The sequence below is a fragment of the Lycium ferocissimum genome, chromosome 7 (assembly GCF_029784015.1).
Source record: "Lycium ferocissimum isolate CSIRO_LF1 chromosome 7, AGI_CSIRO_Lferr_CH_V1, whole genome shotgun sequence".
Taxonomy (NCBI): domain Eukaryota; kingdom Viridiplantae; phylum Streptophyta; class Magnoliopsida; order Solanales; family Solanaceae; genus Lycium; species Lycium ferocissimum.
The window spans coordinates 23,399,753-23,423,386 of record NC_081348.1 but is presented as its reverse complement, the minus strand read 5'-3'; the positions used below and the strand labels follow the sequence as shown (position 1 = coordinate 23,423,386).

General features: G+C 34.2%; 2 protein-coding genes across 5 annotated transcripts; both read right to left on the bottom strand.

Moving 5' to 3' along the window:
* Window positions 1–999: 999 nt before the first annotated feature.
* On the bottom strand, window positions 1,000–6,235 carry LOC132063894 (ubiquitin-conjugating enzyme E2-23 kDa-like). Its single transcript, XM_059456638.1, has 6 exons — window positions 6,028–6,235; window positions 5,818–5,897; window positions 5,140–5,254; window positions 4,995–5,047; window positions 4,753–4,881; window positions 1,000–1,302 (listed from the first exon to the last, which is right to left on the bottom strand). The coding sequence occupies exons 1-6, from the start codon at window positions 6,069–6,071 to the stop codon at window positions 1,172–1,174; spliced, it is 552 nt and encodes a 183-aa protein (XP_059312621.1). The 5' UTR covers window positions 6,072–6,235; the 3' UTR covers window positions 1,000–1,171.
* Window positions 6,236–8,971: 2,736 nt separating this feature from the next.
* Window positions 8,972–15,563, bottom strand: LOC132063893 (uncharacterized). 4 transcript variants are annotated; one of them, XM_059456636.1, is made up of 4 exons: window positions 15,301–15,563; window positions 13,664–14,762; window positions 9,497–10,297; window positions 8,972–9,115 (listed from the first exon to the last, which is right to left on the bottom strand). In XM_059456636.1, the coding sequence occupies exons 2-3, from the start codon at window positions 14,744–14,746 to the stop codon at window positions 9,506–9,508; spliced, it is 1,875 nt and encodes a 624-aa protein (XP_059312619.1). In that variant the 5' UTR covers window positions 14,747–14,762; window positions 15,301–15,563; the 3' UTR covers window positions 8,972–9,115; window positions 9,497–9,505. The 4 variants fall into 4 exon arrangements, with proteins under 4 accessions (XP_059312619.1, XP_059312617.1, XP_059312620.1 ...); XM_059456634.1 differs by lacking the exon at window positions 8,972–9,115 and having other exon boundaries at window positions 9,199–10,297; XM_059456637.1 differs by lacking the exon at window positions 8,972–9,115 and having other exon boundaries at window positions 9,199–10,297; window positions 13,664–14,739.
* Between the last annotated feature and the right edge of the window lie 8,071 nt (window positions 15,564–23,634).

The window sequence follows — 23,634 nt, the reverse complement described above, 5'->3', positions numbered from 1 at the left end:
CTCTTCTCTCCCAATTTTTCTCTCTATATGGCTGCTATGAATTCACTCTTGTGTTATAAAAATAAGACCCAAGTTGATTCTATATATAGTGAAAAAGTGGCCTGGTCCAAATTGGATTGAGTTTTATTAATCAATTCCACCTAGGAAGGGAAAACCAAAAAAACCCAACAACTGCTACATTGAAGATGAAATACTATATAAGTCGGATTGTGTTTGATAGACACACTTGAAGACGAGTTCAGGAGTTCAAAAGGAACAACATTTAGTTAAGGTGTCAAAATGAAAAAAGAGACAAATTTAAGGGGTCGGATATGCATTAAGCCAAAATCAAGATAAAACATCAGTACACTAGAACGCCAGTCCTTGAGACTTGTCTAGGTAGTATAAATATTACCAAATTCAGACAAAAGAAGTCCATCACAATCACAAGAATTATTTGGTTTGTAAATCCTACGACATCTGTCAAGATAACTCTGGTCTCTAACAACCCGACATGAAAAGAAGCAAATGTCAATCTCCAAAATGAAAAACGGAAGAAGCTTTCCACGTCCCCCCTTTCTTCTCTACCCTCCTTTTACCCCTCGAAACTGAGGCTCGGAGATGAATTCAAGATTTAAATTTGATGAATTTAAATGTGAAGTTCAAAGTAATAAAACTGATATGATTTTTAAAATTATAAGTTCAGAATATATAATATTTATTAACTTTAGTAAATTTTTCACATATATTATATATATTCATATTTCAAGTTGAACTCTAGACATCTCGTCCGCCTTGTATTTAACAAGAAAGGTTTTTCCTCTCATTTCATTTCTAGTTACCTGTCTTTTTTGTTTTTCTCACAGAACCAAAATATGAAATGTGGGAGATCACCGTTGAATATGGGATAATATCTCAAAATGCAGGTAACAGCTTTTTTTCTGCAAAAGGAGCACCCTCAGCTTGTGCTCTGCAAAGAGGAACAACATAAATAATAGCAATATCAAGAACACAGAAAACTGAATGGTGAAATTATTTACATTGAAGCTAAACTAATAAACAAGGGGAGTTTTGTTTTGCATCTTTCCCCCAATGAATAGTCTTGAACGTTTTAGTTCAACTTGATTTTAAACAGGACTAAGAACATGATTTACAGATACAGAAAGTCAATGAAGATAATCTAGCAGGGGGGTCATGGATCAACAGGGCCTGCAACTGCATCATCAGCTGAATCATATTCAGCTTCACTTAACTCCTCATCACTTGACTTCTCCTCCGGGGCAGCTCCAACATCTTCAGGCTTGGCATATTTCTGACAATACTCTGGATATACAAAGCACAAAAACCCACGTAAATGCCAAGAGCTGAACTCTTGGGAAAATGCAGAGAAGTAACCAATTTAATGTAATGGTTCAACCTCCTAGCATATTAATCACGACTTTTACTTGTGGATACGAGTCTATAGAAGTAGAAAATTTCTACACACTCATGCATCATTAAAGAACACAATGCCTTGTCGGGTATACTTGCTATCTCATATTGGATCACGAGGATGGCAAATATGTATTCGGCTAAGACAGTTTTTACTTTGTACCATAAGCGACACACTTGGAAAATAGGAATGATCAATTGTCAATAGCAAATATTATCCACAATTGAAGTTCACAGCATCACCTAATTCAGAGAAGCATAAATGAATAGTTATTGTATCAACTTGGTTCAAGCTATCTTGGAACCAGCCACCCAAAGAGTGGATGAAAATATGGAGAGGAATTTATCACCATATTTAGCATGCCCGTGAACGAGCCCAGCAAACAAAGAATAAACACAAAACACATCTGTATAGACATGTTTGTGCACCCATATTCTTATCAACCAAAGCCTGCACATGCGCATCAAATTTTTACTCTAGAAATGTGTCACACATCTTTCAGAGTTGTGATCGTCCTTTTCTGCATTGAATGAACTTGAATCTGTTTTTCAACTATCAAAATCAAAGTCAATCCTGCATCCACAACTCCTCACTTCCCAAAAGAATCACAACAACTACAACTACTATGCCTCAATCCAAACAAGTTCGGTCGTCTATATGAATCCTCACCATCCCAGAAGAATTAAGTTACTAAATCGTTTTCAAAATTTTGGACTTCTTTCATCTTCTTTTAGAGACATGGTAAACCCCATCCTTCCTCAAACCCCCTCTGCACGGGGGTTAACACTCGCCCTTTCCTACTTTACTCCCTCGGTGACTCAGAATTATGGAGTGTAGTTGCAGCTAAGCAACCTCACTTGTTTTTGCGCTGCTTTTACAATTGAAACACGCTGAAGACATGCATATCCTAAAGTTAAACCATGAAAAGATATTTGAGAGTAGACACTTCTAAGACACGTCACTGAAATATTCAAAATCATTGCAAATCTAGCAGTTTGTGACAGATACAAGTATCTCACAACTGTCGGTACTTCATGTATCCTAATTCCAACTAAACCACACAGGTGAGCTGTGAAGTTTAGTTAGAATAAGCTCCGGTGGAAGAGTAAAAAGGTTCAGCTGACACCATCGCCGCATGTGGATTTCTGCGGGATTTGCACCATATCGTCCAAGTATTCTAGATTTTTCTTTGACATCCATACTATCTAATTTTTTACTTCGACATCTATACTCTTAAAAATTCAGCAATTTTCATCCTAGAAAAATAAATAGGCAATAAACCCATAGGGAAAAGTTGAAGAAAGAGAAAACACAAGATTCTTATCATTTGCTGAGGCAAAACTTCGGCCAAAAAAATAAAAACAAGTTAGAAGTGTCTTGTTCAACTTATGCAACCAATACATGTGTTCCGGTCTCGAAAGTGTTTCTCATCTGACCTTTTCTGGTTACTGTTAGTATTCTGGCTATAAACTTTGGTGACATGGCAAAGTGCAACAATCTTTAAGAGTATGTATTAAAAAAGGTAAACCCAAGAAATGTCATGGTGGTAGTATTAGGTACACATCCTGGAAAACATGGATGATTAAGCAAAAAAAAATTCCTTTCTTCTCTAAGTATTTCAACGTGAATTTCGCGGCAATAACATTCAGTCTGTTTTGTCCCTACTTTTAACTATTAGTACAATTCCACAGAGCCGATCAGTGTTCCTCTCTCTTTGATTTTAGTTTTTAACTTGAGGGTACCATATAAAAATTCAGCAAAAACGTTAACTGATTTTTTGTATTTCAACTTAAGAAGTGCTAATAAGGGTATTAGGATTAGAGAACAACGAAGTTTTTAAAGCAGGACTAGAATTGGGAGTGCTGATCATCATAGAGAGAGATCACAACTGGAAGAGCCTTTGCTTATACACATAAGACGGTTTTTGGTCAACAAAGAAGGTGAAGCGAGTTCTTAAGCCGACAGTTGGTGCATTTCTAGATGGTATTTGAGATGCTTCAACTAGTAGACACCAAAGACGATATATTAGGTGGGAGTGAAATGAGATTGTGGCTAGAGAGACTCCAGTAGCTAACACGAACACTTGAAATTAATTGAGAGATGGATTTCTTCTTCCTCTTCTTCTTTGATCACTTTTTTTTAAAAAAAAAAATTATTTTATGAAGCAGTGAGAGATGGGTTACTTTATTAAGTGTTTGCAACTTAATTATGTTAACGGTCCATCACAATGCTTTTGATTCTCTCAAATAGCACACTGAATATACCTTAGTGTGAGAAGGCAGCAGGATTAACCAGGTTGAACACTAATTCTAGAGTGAAGGGACTTATTCATTGACTAAAGGTAAAACTAGACAAGGTTTTTACTAGTGCAATGTTGCCTGATTAATATGTTGCTTGGATAGGGGTGCGGGTACCGATTGGAGTACAGATACGAATGTTGGGATATGACCAATAAGTATATAAGAATAATTTATAACAATGTTATCTAAGATTAATTGTTTAAAAAGAACTTAGTTTACAATTAACAAGGTGATCTAAGTCCATTACTGTTAATTAAGTTTAAAAAAAATGATTACACAATTATAAATTGATATAAGTATAGAATTAGTATTTTTAATCTTAGGATTCGAGGGTCGGATATGACTATGGGTGCGGGTGTTAAGATACAATCAAGAGATATATATTACGACAATATTTCGACATTTAATTTAAGTAAATTAAAGCTAGAATAATCAAAATTCTTGGTAATTATACATAAGTTATGTCGTATATAGCAAAGTGTTCTAGTACTCTATGTGGATATGGATATGACATAAACCGAAAATCAAACCAAATACCACTCAACCTCTACTTCTTGGTCATAGGTGTAACTAGACCACCCAAGTTAGGTTGACCAATCTGGTATGAATCCCACACCCACATCCAAATCTTGTCGAATCAACACAGGTGCGGCAAGGATTTTGAAGGATCCGAGCAACACATCTGACTAGAGACTTGCCCTTTTATGGGCCAACAATTTCCATATACTTGTATTTCTCCAGGAATTGGTTCCTGGTTCTGAAATTACCATCCTTCCATTTAAATTAGTGTCATTGACCCTTTTTTTGAGGCAATGCCAACTATCCCGAACTTCAATTTGAACATCAAGTGACTTTTAATAGCTTAAAACATATAAGTTTCTAACAAATGAAAACACCTCATCAGAACTTGCACTAAACATCAAAAGGTAAATACAATTTAATTATAGAACACACTATCTTTAACAGAATGCTAATGGTAAATACCTTGGACCTGCAATTGATTTAAGTGAGCAATATAAAGGCGTTAGAATGAGTCAATACCTTTAACTCGTAGTTCATATGCTGGCCGGTCTCGCATCATAAGGGCAGCAGCCTCTCCATTCAATGGGTCTGACGGGTTTGGATACAAGAGAAGTTGTGGAAGAAACACTTCAAACACATTTACCAGATCTGCAAGGTTGTTTAATAATTAGATAAGTTACTCATAATGATATTACTAGAAAAGTTAGTAAGGATTTTCAAGTATCTAATTATGATTTATAGGTGCTGTAATTTCTGATTACCAAACATGGGACTCCAAGTCTGATTGATAACATCTAAACAAACTGAGCCAGACCTGCAAAATGATTATTCATGAAACTTTAGACATTCGTTAGAGAAAACAAGAATGACGAAATCTCCTATAACTATAGGAGTATCAGCACTTACATCTCATCAACATTTGGGTGGTAGATTTTGTTAATAAAACCAATAGATGGAGATTTGTATGGGTAAGCATCAGGAAGTTCCACCCTTATTTTCCACACACCACCATGATAAGGACCTGCAAAAATCACCATAAGCATGAGCAAAAGCTGATGAAAACGCAACACCCCGAAAAAATTTCTCATATTAACTCTGCTTAAAGCAAGAAGTAACTTGAAAATTCATTGGTGAAGAGCTAATCAGCAGATATAAGCAAAATACTAACTAGAGAGCCAAAAAAGATGACTCATTTATCTATTCTACATTAGTAGCCAAAGGAATTCCAGACTTATCCAAGAAACCTAAGAAATTTTTAATAGCTATTAACTAATTTTAACAATCATTTCCTAATTCACTTTCACAATTAAAGGACACACGGAAGCAAAAGATTATAAATATCTGGATTCTGAGGTATACATTAACTAACCAACTTAATTTACACTTTTTTTTTCTCATACCCTTAAAGAATTTTGATCAAAAACCATAACCCCACCAAAAGAACCACAAATTTAACTCAAATGAATTCAATCAATAATCAGAAAACAACAAAGACCCTCTTAAGGAAAAAGCTCAAAAAGATTAAAACTTTAATATAAATTCAAAAAAAAAAAAAAAAAAGGAGAAAAGGGTAGAGAAGATTACTTCCAGTAGGTCCATGGAAATGCACATAAAACTCTTGCATGCCATCATTAATCATCTCAACCTTGTAATCACTCATCATCCTAATTCAAGAAACCAAAACAAAACATATAATTAAAACCACAAAAAAGAATCAAACAACTATATAAACTCCAAACTTAACAACAACAAAAAAAGATTGAATTTTTAAACAAGAACTGATCAGATAATCACAGTTTCATCAAATCCATTTCACGACGTTTGCTTGGAGAAGACATGGTTGCTTTTTTCTTAGTATGATTCTAGAGAGAGAAAGAGGAAAGAAGAGAGAGAGAGAGAGAGAGGGAGCAAAATGAGTTCTTTGGACAAGTAGTAATAAAAAGGTTCAGACAAGAGAGAGAGGAAGAAGGAAGTGGATTTTTTTTACTTTTTTATTTTTTGGGTTATTAGGAATTAGAGATAATAATGATAATGTGATTTGTCTCATAAAATATTAATGTTGTTATTACATTTTTAATCATAATTAAGATTTCTGCAACTTTCAAGATTCTTCATCTATCTGCTTTTGTCACCTACCATCTCCAATCCTATCCACATTTCCCCCATATTATTCAGGTTATCATAATCTTACACTTTGCAAAAATATTGGTAATTAGACTTTCCCAATAAATTTTTATCCATTATTTTAGTGTTTTAGAAAATTCATGTAAATACAAATTACAAAGAAATAACACAATATCTTAATTTAACCTCAACTGACAAATAAACTCGCTAATTTTGAGAATATACATTTAAACATTTCAAATTGATTTAAATTATTATGTCCGGTAAACACCTCAATTATAAAAGTACATAGTTAAAAACGGCTTAATTTAAACTGTCTAAATATGCAACTTAATTCAAGTTAAATTATCTGAATGCTCATTCTCAATGTTTCATGTTGAATCCAAGTTAAGGTCCCAATCCATGTTATGTCATAACAAAATCAGTCAAATGTTTGCACGGAATTCAGAAATCAGATTGATGATATCCTGCCAAGTGGTCAATTAGCAAAGTTAGATATATCGAGATGTGGTGCGATAGTAGTGTGGTTAATGACAATTGTAAAGCTAAACTTTATTTTATTTGTTACAATTATTTTTTAAAAATAAAATTGAGCCGTTACAATTTACAAGAGACAAGATCATGATAATATTGCTTCAGAAAGTAGATAAATTTAGTTTATTTGGTCATGACAATCAGATTGAAAGTATCCAACTATCCATAGCGGATTATATAATCCAACCAATTAAAAAGTACTAGAATAAAACAAGGTTAATAGTTTTATAGAATTAGTCAATAAATACATAATTGATATCTTTGAAATGAAAGGAACTTAACACAAATAAGTGTTTCAAAAGCTAACTCTTCTAATAATTGAGAGCTGAGAAAATAATTGAAAACGGCCTACCAAAAAGTAGTAATCTAACTGGATGTAAAGTTTAAATAAGAAAGAAAAACTTCTAAAATTTGTGATCATAAATATGTCATTATATTTGTATATCGTAAATATTTTAAAATTTATAACTTTAAACATGTGATACAATTTGTGTGAAAAAATTGCTATCATTTCTTTTATGGAGGGACTAAAAAAGGATTAGTCTGACAAAGAATCCACAGAAGCAAATTAGTTTGTTCAATGAATGACAATGCCTTGAAAGTAAGTGTAAACCGTCACTATTTTTTATTTTATTTTCTGTAATGTCGACATGTAGGGATCATAAATTAGGAAAAGGTGTGTGGCAACCATTACGTTTGAGTGCATTTTAAGCATTTAAGCTATAGTCTCTTTTTTCTTATAGAGTAGAACTTTCATTTGCCACCTATTTTAAGTGAACAAATGTTTCCTTTTCTGTGTTCCTATCAATAGAAAGACCATTTCAACTGATTGAGGCCAAAAGAAAATAAAAGTAGGGAATTTTTTTTTTTTTTTTTTTTAAAGAAAAAGAAGGATGTTTGGTTTACCTAGCTTGAAATAAAGAGTATTCTTCAGTATATTTTCCTCTCAAGTTTCTTCGTCATCTTACCCTTAAAAAAAGTTAGGAGATAACTTTACAATTGTTTACAACTTCACATTCCGAATACTTTTTTTTTTCATTTTAAGTTTTTTACGATTGAACAAGCTTGTAAATAAGTGAAAAAAATATATTTTAATATAAAGATCTCGCAACGTAAGTAAACAGTTGGGGTTAAGGTTTTAATTCCACTAATGATCCTTATTGTCTATGGCCTGCCACCACTAGAAAATGAGGTCTGAGGGAGCTCGTATGCTTGCTTGTACAGGCAAGGATCATTCGCCTAGAAGCCCCAAAGGAGGTTCAAGTCAATTTTTTTTACTCTATTATCTATCTTTGAAAAAAAAAAATGGAAGTAGAGAAGTGTAGAAAGCAACTGTAAATGTAGTTTAATGCTTGTGATTTCACCTTAGTTCTTTTCACGATTCACGGGTCACACTCACTCTAAAAATAATTGAGGGCTGTACACTGTTTTGATTGATAGAGGTGAAAATTAAAAAGACGAGTAACACCTTTTCAATGTGCTGTGCTATTATTCAAGTTTGGCAGGGTGCGGACTATGTTTAGTTTTCAAAAGTGAATTATTCTATGTCCAATTTAACTCCAAAAGTTAATCACATGCGACTATTTTAAAGTGAAAACAGAACTACTTGAAATAGGAAGAGTACCCGTCATAGTTATGTGAAATCAAATATTTACCCGCCCAAAAAAAGTGCAACTGACAGCCTAAACACAGCTCCTTTAGGCAAAACTCAGAATTAGGAGAAATAGAATAACAGGAAAGCAATTTATCTGAAATATACACAACTATAAACTCAAGTATTGTCTATGTCAGTTGTGCAGAAAGCAAAATGGGCAAGAGATTGTATCAATTTGGCAAATAGCTGCAACCATTAATTGTATTTGACACAAATCTACACCTTTTAGCACATGGCTTTGCAAGTGGATGAAATATCTACAACATATTTTGCTACATAAAGGATAACAAATCAGGGGTAAAGAATCTCTTTAGACCTTCCTAGAGTTAGTTACAGCACAAAAAGAAGTCCAATTTGGATAGGTTGTATGTTCATCTCTTTGCATGGCCCAGAAAAGTTCCAATTCAAGGATGTTTTAACAGTAGCTTTGCTGGCATGATCTAACCAAATCACCTCTAATAACCTAGCAATCATCGGCAATCTTTATTATTATCATATTCTTTGCAACAAGAAAATGTTCAGAAAGAAGCAAAAACCTGTCAGTTTGAATTCATCAATTCACCAGTTAACCTGAACAAAAGGACCATTCAAAAGCTCAACACTTTCAGAGGTTCACAAAGAAGCAAAAGCAAGACAACAAGCAGAAAAGAATATCATCAAACAAAGAACAATGGTAACTTTTAGATAAGAGCAGCATGCATATATAACTCAAAGACTTTGCTGCTCAGTACAAGTTTGTGTTCTTAGAAGTCTTGATTCTTTCTGTTTCAAGCACTGGTAACTCTAAAGGGAGTGTAAACTGTATACATTGAGAACCGCAGACCAAAAATTGATATCCGTAAACCTCCCATAAACCCCAATACCTACTGACCCAAAATATGCTGAAGTAAAAAAGAAAAAGAAGACTCCTGGAATTTACATTTCTGAACAAAAATCATCGATGGTATCTACCTTTGGTTACTATTTCAGATCTAGACGTGCTTTCTTCGGGGAACACAAGATGGAGAGCTTAGGATCCCGTCCAAAACAAATAGATCTAGGTCCATACCCTGATTCGTCATCATCGCTGTCAATGTCACTTGCATTCATCCTACTCTGCTGACCTATCCGCCTTAGCAGGAAGACATTAAAATAGTAGCTTACCAAAGATTCCCTACTTTTGTGAGGAAAGCACTTAAAAAGTTCAGGCCAGTAACTGAAACTCTCATCCTCAGACAAAGGGCTCGACTTCACTATATCGTGGAATTTCTGTTCGTCTTTTGTTGTCCAAGAAAGTGCAACCTTTTCACCCATGTAGTTAAATTTCCAGTCATAAAAGGCGGATCCTAGCTCAAGTTTAAGCTTCCTCGTTTTCTCGTAAAAGTGAAACCTGATGCAGTCATAAGAACCTGGATATTGACAACCACATGTATCTTCCCTTCCTTTCCCAACAGGATCTCTTTCAATTAACATTCTGCTCTGTTCATTTTTATCCAGTGGCCAGATTTGGGTGCCCAACCATTTAGAGTCAGGTTCATAGATGTCACTTTTCCATTCTGGAATATCCGCTTGAAACTCTGACCCAATTGATGCTATTTTCTTACGCCGACGGTTCCACCAAACTCCTGACTCTGCAGAAGAGTCAGTAGGCCCATCAATATGAGAACCTGAATTTTTCAAAGACTCTTTTGCAGATAGGACCCTTTGGCTGCACCTTAGCCGCTCAGACCCACTATTATCATCATACATAGATGGATGCATTCTCTGTTTTTGCTACAATGCAAAGAAAAGTTGAATTAAACCAAGAACAATATGAGCAAATTAACGATCTTCAACAGAGCCTAAATATTTGTATTCTCATGATTGGCTAGATGAGTTTGAAAGCTGGAGTAAGAAAGAAATGGTCAAAAGGTTCAAAAGAGATCACACTCTGAGCTTTCAACTCTGCACTACTGTGAATAATCACATTTTAAGCTTGAAAAAAAATGCCGAATAAACCGAATGCTATCTTGGTTACTGAATTAGCAGCTTATCTAGCATAAGAGGCACACTGCATAAAAAGGGATCACAATTGGAAGCACGGAACTCTCTCCAGATATATAGGCTGTATTACATATTGGATATTATGGAAGTCCATCAATTATGAATTTAAAACATGCTACACAAACTGGAAAATTGGAACACATAATTAACATTTGCAGGACAGATATTCAAATGAAGTATTAAAGATCAAGGGAATAAAAAAGGGCTTAGCCATTTAAGAAGAATATTAGCGCGGCACCATCTACTTAAGACAAATAATTGAACTGGGACAGAGAAGGCCTGCAAGGATCCAACATGTCTTATTTTTATGGTCACTAAGAACACGAATCCTCTGAATATCAAATATGGCTTGGTTATTCCGGAATATGACACTAAACAATCTGGAAAACCAACTTCAGCCATCCAAATTTACTGCCATTGTCATCAACCTAAAAGTATGACAGAGCAATAAGAATATAACCCACCCACCCCCCCACAGCCCCAAAAAAAAAAAAAAACAATTTTAAGCTTTACTATTCATATTAAAAGAAAAGTCAACCAAACTAAATCAATCTTTCTTTTTTACGAAGCCGAACTTAAAGCTGCAATTGAATTAGCATTCTTAGCTTACCACTTATCACATCTTAAAAAGTACACATCCCATCAACACATTCAATCAAGGCACATCACAATACACTTGAGGCTTTGCCGCATTATAAAGTATTTAATACCATTCCTAAACTACAAAAGTCCATATTCAGTAACCAACCCAAACTTGATGCTGTTATGTTTATGATTTCAATGCATCCAGCTTTGCACCAAAGCTTTCCTTTCGGGTAAATTACCAAAATTATTGCCTGCATGGACTCCGTAGTTTCATACCTAGTCTAACATTTTCAGAAGCCATGGATTTCTGAAAAATAGTGTGAGAGCATCTTTTTTTTTTTTCCTTCTTTTTTATTAGAAAAAATAAGTAAATTGATTTGAGAGTGAATGTGACGGGCACACACATACAAGAAGCATTTTCGTAACCGCAACTCCCTCACTAGTAAGTGCCGCTTTGCAGCATCACAATTACGAGGACTTTTCAACTCAGCATCCTAGTATTTCGAATTTCTCAAATCTGTTTGTAGAATCTTCCGAGAAATGTCTGCTAATCTTACACTTAAAGCAGTCAACAGTAGCGAAACCATATTAATGGGGACATAAGTGTAGATTTTATGCTAGGTATTTCATTGGTTCTTAACCTAGAAGAAAAATGATCTAACATCCATACATTTAGTAGCGAGGACTCGTATTAGAACATTGAGCATATTGAAAAGTTTCTAAACACACTTATGACATGTAAACTCCTATTGAAAATGGATATATTTCTAGCATTTATCATTCTAACTGAGTCAATTTCAGTAGAGAAGAAAACAAAAGATCATGAATTATCATGTTTCACATCATACATGCATTTTCTTGAGCTTTCTCATAAAAGCTCCTCTCTCCCTCTTCCCAATACCTCCTAGAAAAAGAAAAGCCGAATGGAACATAATTTTGAGCAAATAAACTCTGTTATAATCACATAAAAGCAATTTCTAATATTTTCCAAATTCCTCACAATCTCAACATGACAACTGGGATACATACTAAACTTGAGCTTTTCAGATTCAAGTTTGAAAATATGCACTTCCTACTCCTAAAAATATACTAATGCCTTTTAATAGATGAACATGAACAAACTTTGAAAAAATTCATGCGCGTTTGGAAATTATAAATCATCTATAATTCTATATTGAAGTCCTGTACTATAATATTTGTCGTACTTTCCTTTGAGTTGTACCAGAATGTTGTCCTTCCATGAGAAGTCCTGGTACATTCTAAATAACACAAAGTTTACAAGCCCACCTTTCTCTTCTTAATAAAACTTTATCATCTATTCTACTATTCCATGACACAAAAGTGAAAATATTAGACATGTTTCTCAAGAAGGAAGGAAAACCAAACAATTCACATCTTTAACCCTTCTTATCAAACATGTAATGTATTGGAACAGGCTGAATAGTAAGTTTTACTTTGCTATTTTTGTCACTATATCATGTGAAGTAGAAAATTTAAGATTAAGGGTGTGTTTGGTATGAAGGAAAATGTTCTCCATGGAAAAAGTTTCCTTGAAAAACAAGTGGTTTCTTATTTATCTTCTAGTGTTTGGTAAGTAAGCAAAAAAATATTATATTCCAAAAGCATCTATATGCAATCTCAAAAAACACTATGGGTTGAATAGGGTGGGAGTAGGGTCTGGGAGTAGTGGGGTTGGGGCGTTAGGTGGGTGGGGAGGAGACAATAAGCTTGAAATGTCACTTAGAACTTGTTTTCCCTACTTCCATTAGGGAAGTCATTTCCTCATTTTTAAGGAACTTGTTTTCCTAGAGAAAATGTTTTCCAAAACATTTTGACCAGCCAAACATGGAAAATTGGATTGGCAAAACATTTTTAATGTTTTCCTCCATACCAAACACACCCTTAAAAACGGCATTGTTAAAAGGCCAATTTGACCCTGAAACTAAAGGTAAAGGATTCATTCATAAAAAAGGGAGTTCATACGAACCTTACTTTGTGTAATGTAGTACCTTTTGTCTCCAAGGCATTATTAAACTTCTAAATTTATACATGATAAAATCATGCATAACACATGTAAACTTAGATTTGTTTTTAACAAGCAAAAGTAGTCCTTGCAGCACCAGCTCAAGATGATTCTAGGACTCATGGAAGTTTCACTGCCCCCTCTACCCTTCTATATTCCTACTTCAACAAAAATCTAGAAATCCTTAGGCAGACTCAACCTTGCTCTTGAACTTTTGCATACCCCCTGACAGAATAATTTGGAAACATCTTCAAATAACCTAGAAGAAATACTGAGCAAAATGCGACAGATATGGATAAAGATAAGTTATATAATGCATGAAGATCAAACAGCCATGCCCCCTGTCAACTACAACGTTATGCCGTCAACATTATAAAATACAGTTGACATTCCAGCAGAACTACATAAATGAAATACTTTATCTGGTAAATCACAGTAAGAATTGTGGAGAGTTGAGACCAAAAAAAATTACTTAATAAATGAAGTACCTGCCATATGGAGTATTGAGTACTTGTATCCACATTCCTCTCTAAAAGCATTTCATCTCTTACCAAAAGAATCTTCTTCCAAACCACCTCATTCCCATAAGACTTCCACTTAGATTTTTCAGGCAGATGCCCAATTGCAGGATCACATGGATCCTTTGCAAGTTCAGTAACCCACTTAAGCATGTCCAGGTAAGACTCTCGCTTCCTCTGCCTCGTAATGTCATCTACCTCATCCCCACTAAGCTTCGTCAACCCAATGGCATCCCTACCACATTGAACGTCTCCATTTCCATTCTCAAACTTCAACTGTTCTTCATCACAAACGATGCTCATCTTTTCATCGGTATACTTCCTCTTCCTAATAACGCAATCTTCCTCATCCCCTCTTAACTTCATTAACCCAGTGTCATTTGTATCACGCTGGCCATCTTCGTTTCGATTCATAAACTTTGAATCGTCTTCAGCATCAACAACACTCGTTTCTTCACCAACACCCTTTACATTACAAACATTGTGGTCCAAACTTCGGTTTCCAACAAAATTCTCAGAATATCTAATAGAACCAACAACATCCTGAACCTCAATATCATTGTTCAACTTTCTATCAGTTGCAGAATCAAACTCCATATTTGGATGTTCCGCATCTTTCTTTTTTTCATCAGAAATTTTCATCAAAACATCCTTCAAATCCAGCTCTAGGTCCATCCTAACAGCACTAAAACCCAAACCACTCTTTTCATTATCATTTTGCTTAAGTCCCATCATTGTTCTTTCCAATACATCTAAATACTTAACATAAACCAACTTCAAAGCCAAACCACAAGTAGAATCAAACCCACACTCTTTAGCTACAACACCCCAAACCCCACTAGTACAAACACTTTGATACCCACCTTTTTCCCTCACAACCAAGTAAAGCTTGCATAAATCAACTGTTTTCCCATCACCAAGCATTGGAGGAAATGGCCTAAAATATGAACACCCATTAACTTCTTTTAACAAATGATTGATAAAAATGTCATTTTCAGATGACCTGAAACTTTCTAGACCTGACCCATCAACTCTCTTCGACCATCCTGCCATTTTGTAAATCCAAAACCTATAAAAATGTCATTTTTAAACACAAAAAAGAAACAAGTAAATGAAGTTTAAACAGGTGTTACCATTGAAGAAAATGGAAGCAAGTTGGTGTTCATTAGCGTCGATTGGTTTTTTGCCTTTAGGCGGGAAGATATTTATGACCAAAAAAGGTATCCAAATTTTGGAAACCCAACAAAAATTATCGCGAGGGAAAACGGGGTTTGGGGTAAAGGGGTGGGGTGGGTGGACTACGGGGGGGGGGGGGTGGGGTGTTTTTCGAATTCTTGAATAGGAAGAAAGTGAATACCCTCTGTACGAATTGATTATGATTTTTTTTTGGGTCGAGTATATCAAAAACAACCTTTCTAGCCCACAAATATAGGGATAAGATTTGGTATGTATATTCTTTCTATCAGACCACACTTGCGGAATTATACCGAATATATTGTTATTGTTGTTGTTTGAAGAAATTGAATACCCTATGTAAAAAAAATTTGTTGCAATAATGTTTTGGGGGTATTGGGGACGGGGGGGAGGGGGAATACAGACAGACGTACCAGAAAAATGCGTAATTGGATGTTGAGGCTGGCCTTTCCTTTCTTTCTCTCTTCTTTTCTTCTTGGCCCTTTGGTTTCTAAGCTTCTTTTATATTCTTCCCCAAAGTTTTGATGTAACCCTTAAGATTTGGGGTTGCTTGTAGATCTACAACTTTGCACTAAAAAGGAAGAAAAAGAAACTTTTTTAAAAAAAATAGGAAAAAAGGAAGAGAGAGAGAGAATAGTGGGTGGAGTAGGTTAAGAGAATGATTTGTATATTAGGGTTTTTCAAGTGACACTAAAGCAACTAGGATTTTGTATATATTATATAGAGGTGTCAAAACGGGCTAGATTTTGGTTTCATATAGGACTTTCACGGGCTCCAAAATTTGGATGGGCTAAAATGGGCTTGAGGATGGGCGCGAGTGCATAGATAATCGGTCATTTGCACTTTTGTCCCTATTTTGTGTTGGTCTTTAATTTTTTCCCCTCAAGGCAAATAACTTTTTCGCCCGGCATAAGTTTATATTTTTACATCATAATATCCCACAAGTTATGCTCTGCGCCTTTATGCCCGCTAGGCATAAGTTCGATTCTGAAAACAAAAATTAAAGATCAACCAATTTGAAGGGCAAACCGTGCAATTTCTTCTACATAGTCGACTTTGGGAAAGCTGTTTAAGTCCAAACTATAGTTCAAAATTTTTTGTAAGTTTAGTCACTTTAGGCTGAAGTTGCATACATCTGCGTCTGAAGTTACAAAATTCATCTGATGTGTGGTATATTACTTGTACAAGCGAACTTTCGATTTACACGTCAGAAGCTTGGCTTGCTAAGGCCAAATTTCTGTCATACACGTTTGAACTATCAATACATGAAGTTTCAGACATGTATGTTCGAAACTAAAAATAATTTTTCTGAAGTTTGAACTACCAGTATTCATCCATACCAATGTTTTCAAGTTTTTTCACCAACACCCATTTGATTTAAACTCACCTTTCATATTTGAAATTCAAGACCTGCTTCTATAAGCTTACAATAATGTTGGTTTTTAGATGGTGTTTTACTTTACTCCATTAAAATATTGTATATTTGAATTGATGATTTTTTATGTTTTTGGTTGGTTTTGATTCTAGCATTGTACTTCATTTGATGTATAATAGATTTGAAAGACGCTATTGTACAACAGTGAAAAAGAAAAATAAGAAGTAGAGGAGGAGCAGTTTTGTCTGAAGTTTACCTACACTAATTACCAGTTATGCTTTTTGTAAAAACTAGATATAAAGTAAATTAAAGCGTCCAAATAAGCTGCCTCATAAAATTTACACCTTTATTGACCCAACCTAACCTTAACAGTCCACTGGTTATGATATTATAAGTCATCAACCTCTATTAATATCCATTAGTACAGCTTCACCAATTCAACAATAAACACCTAACAACCACCACAAATATCTTTTCTATATCATAACAATGATAAATCATCAACTTAAAATAGAGGGATTACATTTGGTGTTCAGAATCCCAAATCTATATACTTTAGGGTTTTGGTGGTTTCTTAAAAAATAACAATAATCAAAGAATTTTAATTACCCACTTTGGGGCAACTTGAATACTTTAGGATTTTTGGTGGTTTCTTAATTTGTTTTGCATATGTACCCACTTCGGAGCAACTTTAAACATACGGTGTCTGAAGTTAGTCTTGACAAAGTCTAAATTCAGACACCATGTCTGAAGTTTCTTATAGCTGAAGTTCAACCATTTTTGCCTGAACTTCACTCATATGTTGTTTGAAGTTCGACTTTATCAAGACCAACTTCAGACACCTTATATTTGAAGTGGATATATGTGAAAATTTTGAAAAAGTCGGGCACAAGTTAAATGATGGTGTCAAAAGAGGCTACCTCGTGAAATTTTTACTAGCATACATAAAGTACACAACCCAACATTAAATTATTATCACACTCATAATTGGGCTCATGTTTATCGGTTTATAAACTGTCATATAACCTAGAACAAGTAAAATATAAAGTAAATGTTTTAAATAAGGTACACCATTTTTTCCAACATAAATATTATAATCAGAAGCGAATTCAAAATTTAAATTTATAAATTCTGAATTCTAGCACAGGATAACAGATGTGTTTGGGTCAATCCATACATATGAAGTGCACTTCTTTTTTTAATACAAATACATAATTTGGGGCCAATTTGGCTCTCCAAGCATATAACTTATGTTATAGCTCCACCCCTGTTCATAATTAATATGTTAAGTAAGAAAGCTAATAATTTTGGAGGCTCAATTCAAGAAAATACACCAACAAGAGTTATCGTGGGAGGAATAGAATCCCTCTATCCCTAACTAGAAGTTTTGGAATTGAACTCTGGCCTGGAAAATTTTTGTTAAGAAGCAATTTCCCCTTAAACATCTTACGCGAAGCAAATTCGAAATAGTCGAGACTTCAATGATAAAGGTACCGGACACTGAGTAAGAGAAAACAATTTAAGAACAATACAATTTCTCAATTATACTTTTTGTAAGGTAACAAACTAATAAGTCTATTGGATACTAGTATTCTTGTTATGAATGGAAAAAAGAAAGGAAGGAAGGAACTTTTGGATGATTGTGCAATTTTACTTTATTTGTTGGTAATTGCAATCGTTGGGTCATTGTAAGTCTCAAAATGAAGGTTAACTTTTCACATATTTCAAGATACTTTATCCGTTTCAAAATATTTATCACATTTTACTTTTTAGAGCTAAACAATACAATCTTTGATCAATATTTGAAGATGTAATATTTTTTATCATATTGATATGAGAAAATTGCAACTTATACTACTTTTCGTATCGTTTTTAATATCTGAATTTTAAATTAATCTAATCAAATCTAGCTATAAAATTAATTAAATTATATCTCGAGAAGCGAAACATAATAACTATCGCAGAAATAGGAGACAATAATAATTTGACTAACCGATATATGAGTTCTTTACTTATAAATTAGTAAGATTTTCTTTTAAAAAAAAAATTGACAAGAGAAATAAATTTCACACATATAACTTTCTGTAGTATTTCATCATAAAATACTAATTTAGGAGACTTATGGGTTTCTCCTTAGCGGAAGCGAATTTGCAGCAACAACGACATGTGTTATCGGTTGTTGGAAGTATCACGTAGCTGTTGAATCCCTTATTTCCACAACCTAAAGATCACTTTAATGGATGCAGAGAATAACCCTAACGCTTAGCCATTTTTGCAAGATTTTAATACGCATCTTCCAACACCCATATTGGTATTAATATAGACAAATTTAGGGTTAAGCGTTGGACTACCTAATGAGCCGTCGACTGAGCTAACACCTTTTTTGGGTGTACTTGCCCCATGAGTTTTTTTTTTTTTTTTCAACGTCTCACACTCGCATGTAAGGGAGCGCTCAAACTCCATCAGACTAAGGGAAAACATATTTTCCTTCTATTTCTCTTGCATAATTCATATTGGATAAATAGGTTGTGTGACCAACATATTATGGGAGCACTTTACTATACATCTATTAGGAATAATAGCCTCCTGTCATCGTCTTAAAGGCCTACTAGTAGATCATAATAAGTATCCATTGAGTATCCTAGATTATTTGAATCACATTAATACATTTCACTTTGGTCTCATGCATCATAGTTCTTGTGTTCATAATTATGACTCATAAGTCATGATCGATATCAGCAAACACAAGTTAAATGAGATTCCGCAAATGATCTACCTCTTCCCATGAGTCTCTCAAATTGTATCAAACTTGCTTTTTTTATCACGCTCCGCTAAAAATTGAATCTCTCATGGTCATTGGAAGCATGCTAAGATAGCGAACATCGAACAAAGCTTCAAGCCATTAAGAGGAGTCCTGAAGGTAATCAATAAGGTCTCACGCAACAATAAGTTGAGATAAAATTTATGTTAGCCCTTTTGGTTGACATTTATACACATGATACGAAACATGTGCTACAACTTTTCTCCTTTTACCACAAAGTGAACGTCTTTATCTCATGAGATAATGTTGTATAGATAATATTCAGATATCATATATATCTGAACTAAGTTCCTTGATCTACTCAATAAGCATGAACTCATGTCTGGCCTCTTGTTTGTCTGAGCGTTAACTTTCCCGTTTCCTCTAGTTTTACATTTAAAATCATTTTTGCAAGTTTTTGATAGCCTCATTCCGCTCATCTTCTAACTCTAAGTGTTGCCTCACATCATAAAATGTACTTCCACACTTATTATGAGTCAGGCGCATCTCCATATGCTCACACAACTTTGAGGCAGAAAACAGACAATCGCTTGAACTTGTTGCTCATTAGTCAATTTATGACCCTAAGTTTGGTAACAATAGTGATACATTACTTAGTTTTAAAAGCATACCAAAGAACCTTGACAATCATGTGAGCCTAGAATTTTATGTGACAGTATCATTGCTCGATAGCGTAATGTGAGTTAGGAAATTCGTGTGTTTCAAGCATCATGGGATTCAAAGTCTCACCTATATTGGGTCGTATTGTCCTTATTAGGCTCATTCGTGACATTATTCAAAGTATTAAAAACGTTTTGTTCTAGCACACATTATAGTTTATTGCTTTAAAGACTTATATTTGTTACTGTTGAGCTTTTCACTTATGATAAGGCCTATAACAATATTTTTGAAAGCAACAATTATGGTATTTATGGAAAACAACAGTTCTACATATTTTGTAACATACAAAATTTCACAATTAGCATAAAAGCACAAATTTCTGAATACACATAAATATAATTTTAGCAAATTGACAAAGCTATTAAAACACAAACATAAGTCCTAGAGTCGAATGTTCACTATCTTCCCAATCATCGTCAAAGCATAGATGTTAGATGTGAAATACTCAACGAATAAATTTATTTCTTGGTTAAACAGGTGGTATATACACAAAAATATACGCACCAAATAGAAAAAATCAAATCTTACTCTAGATACATACACTTATATATCAACATAATATTTTAATCAGAGCAAAAAGAAATTAATTTTCATATGTTTCCAAGAACGAATCACAGAGGAAATCAACATTTATACCTAATTTAACTTAGAAAATAGGATATTTATTTTTTTATAAACTTCTAGGCAAAGTGAGTCACCTAATTAAATATCATATAATAATTTTTCATATTTTTTATTTAAGAAAATAACACATAAAATAATTACTATGTAATTAACGTTCTCACAACGATATTAATTACATGAAAAATATTTCCAGTACTCCAAATATTATTTTTTAATAAAATATGAAAAAATCATAATTTTAATTTTGAGCAATACAAAAAACATAAAAAACAAACCTAGGGGTAAGTTGTACTCTCTATCACAAGTTTCGGCTGAGAGTGGACTTCACCAGCCACATAGGCTGGTCATTTTCCTCCTCAAGATGGGTTTGCTCGACCCATACATCAGCTAATGGGTTTTTTCGCTATCCTATTCAATTTTTTTCTGTTTTTTTGGCTATTTTTATCGGATAAAAACACAAAGTTTTGTTCTAAACATGTTTTACAATTGATTTCAAACACCAACTGATCAAGAAATCATCAAAACATATGCAAAAGTTCAAAAAAAATAAAAATGAGAGGACTTTTCCAGGGCGGGTCTGTTGAGAAATTCGGACAAAAATTATGATTTTCTACCAACTCTCTTAAATTAAATTACTAGTTTATGTTTTGAACGTTCTTTAGGAATGATTTGAACCATCAAATCCAATTAAAAAAACGTTAAAAGATTTATCCATATGATTAAAAAAAATGATGAGTTTTGTTCTCGACCAATCTGAACTGATTTTTTTTTAAATTCGACCTAATTTTTCGATGATAATCACAATTAATTATATGATTTTGCTAAGAAAATACATGGGTAACAGATTACCAAAGTCAATTCGCACAAAAATTGCATGAAAATCGATTATTGAATTTTTTAGGTTAAATTCATAGTAATAAAACCCTAGATTAAAAATTCAATTTCTGACAAATTATAAGGCAAAAAGATATGATCTACGTATCGTCGGAGAGCTCTTGATGAGACATACAAAAGCTTAAGGTTTTATGCAAAAATTAAGCATTTATAGTCATGAAATAATGCAAGTAAGTTACAAATTTAACATTTGCATATTAGTATGTCAATTACCGGAACACGAGCTTATGGCTCTTGTAATATCATGTAAATCCGAATTAGGTGTGAATGTATGAATCTAGTATAAAAGTGATATTTTAGTTATATGAATCTATTTGGGATGAACTCGGGTGATAAACAGTCGTTTTGAAGTCAAATCAAAAAGTGAAGTTCTTAAGGCCTTCTAAATTCGTCTAAGTCTAGGACGATCATACTTATGGCTTTTTTCGGGTACTTGCGTTAGGAATTTGTGAAAATTTCCTTCTTGAAATTTTAGCCCTTTGAAATACCTTTCCAACGGTATATTATGGGGGTCGAGGGGACATCCGTACAAAAAAGTTATGACCATTTCTTGAAGGATTACGGAAGCGATCCGTTCCTTTGGTCATGTTATACGAACTTGTTATATGGCCCATATAATTTTATACGACTTTGTATAACTCGTCCGTACTTCATGAAACTTCAAATCGACATTCTGTTTTCAGCCATGATAAAATATGGTCATATTATACGGACCGTATAACTTTCTACGGACCGTATAATATGTCCATATAATTTCCGCCTCACTTTTGTATAAATGCAAGGCTTCAGTTTTTTAATTTTATTATTCACAATTCCAAGCCCTAGCAACAATCCAAAACATCAAGGTAAGTCAATCCAAACCCTTCCAACTCAATTCTAACATATACTCTAATAATCTAAGCAAGAAATCATTGTTCCTAAACTAGGGTTTTCAAGAAAACCCATCTCGAAGTTCAAGAATTCAAGATTTTGGAAATCTTCTTCAAAGTTAAAATCTTTAATTCAAGTTTGGAGCATTACCGAGGTATGTAGAGTTACTATCTACGTGTGGGAACATCATTGTTCTTCCCCACGCCTCATAATCCATAAATTATTATTCTTTACGAAAACTAGGGTTTTTACATGCCATGCTCGTGATAACCACAGGTCTATGTCCATGATTATATTATGTATGAATTGTTATAATTCCATCGGTGAGTTCTTAATATTTCTTTATGATTATTAAGAATACGTAAATAATCTATGAAAAACCCATATATCCCGTTCCACGGGTTCATGCATGCTAGTTTATGATATATTATGCTATTTTTAAGAAAATACTATACATGTTTTACAAGTTCATGCAAGCAAGCTATAATTCATGATATCCATGTATAAGCAAGTTATATTCATGAAAATCATGGGCAGCAAGTGCCACTTATTTTACATGTCCATATTTTTGGGAGTTGCTTTAATTACCGAGGAGGGCTTCAGATAGCCTGAAGTTACGTAGCCACCGTAGGATGAGGATCGCTCCACCCATGTCTCGGACGATCTCTCATAATGACTGGATCCTTTCATAATATTATTAAACCTCATGTCCCTGGCAAGGTATGAGTGTTCTTTGGTAGGGCGCAAGTACCGAGCCACGTTATCGGTTATATTCTTTTCCCTATTCACGATATTTTACGCGTGATATATATGTATATGTACTCGTATTTCATGATCATGTTTTTCGGTTTAAGTTCTTATCATGTTATTCCATGTCCCGTGTTATTTCTTCGGTTGCTTTACATACGGTACATTCAATGTGCGACGTCCCCTTTTTTGCACGGGGGGCATTTCACGATGCGAGTGCGATTTACGGATGACACGTTTGCTCAGTAGGACAGCATTCGTATCAGCTTATTGGTGAGCCCCATCTCATTCGGGGTTTAGTCAACTCTTTATTTAATGATTAGCTATGCATCTAAGGTATGCTCGGGGCCTTGTCCCAGCGAGTATGTTTTCCATGTTCAGACTTATGTTAGAGGTTTCATAGACGAGACAAGTCAGTTATGTCATGTCACACTTTCAGAGTCGTATAGCCATTTTGGCTCATTCATGTTATTTCCGCACTCATGTTTAAATAAGTATTTTGATTGAGTATTATGACTTATTGCATTTTGTAAAGGCTCATCATGCATTCACATTATATTCAAACTCGTGTTATGCCTCGTGATGATTCGACGAAGCCATGTGGTTCGCTCGGTCACATGCGATGGCACGAGTGCGTGTTTCGCCCGAGCCATGGTTCGGGGCGTGACAGCTCTAATACCAATATAGTACGAATTTCATCATAAAATACTAGTTTAGGAGACTTACGGGTTTTTATTTAGAGGAAGCAGATATGCA

Coding starts and splice junctions, on each gene's coding strand:
- LOC132063894 (XM_059456638.1), bottom strand. CDS start 6,071: ATGTCTTCTCCAAGCAAACGTCGTGAAATGGATTTGATGAAACT. Junction 5,255..5,817: donor TTTCCATGGACCTACTGGAA/GTAATCTTCTCT, acceptor TGATTTTTGCAG/GTCCTTATCATGGTGGTGTG. Junction 5,048..5,139: donor CACCCAAATGTTGATGAGAT/GTAAGTGCTGAT, acceptor ATCATTTTGCAG/GTCTGGCTCAGTTTGTTTAG.
- LOC132063893 (XM_059456636.1), bottom strand. CDS start 14,746: ATGGCAGGATGGTCGAAGAGAGTTGATGGGTCAGGTCTAGAAAGTTTC. Junction 10,298..13,663: donor CTCAATACTCCATATGGCAG/GTACTTCATTTA, acceptor TTTGCATTGTAG/CAAAAACAGAGAATGCATCC.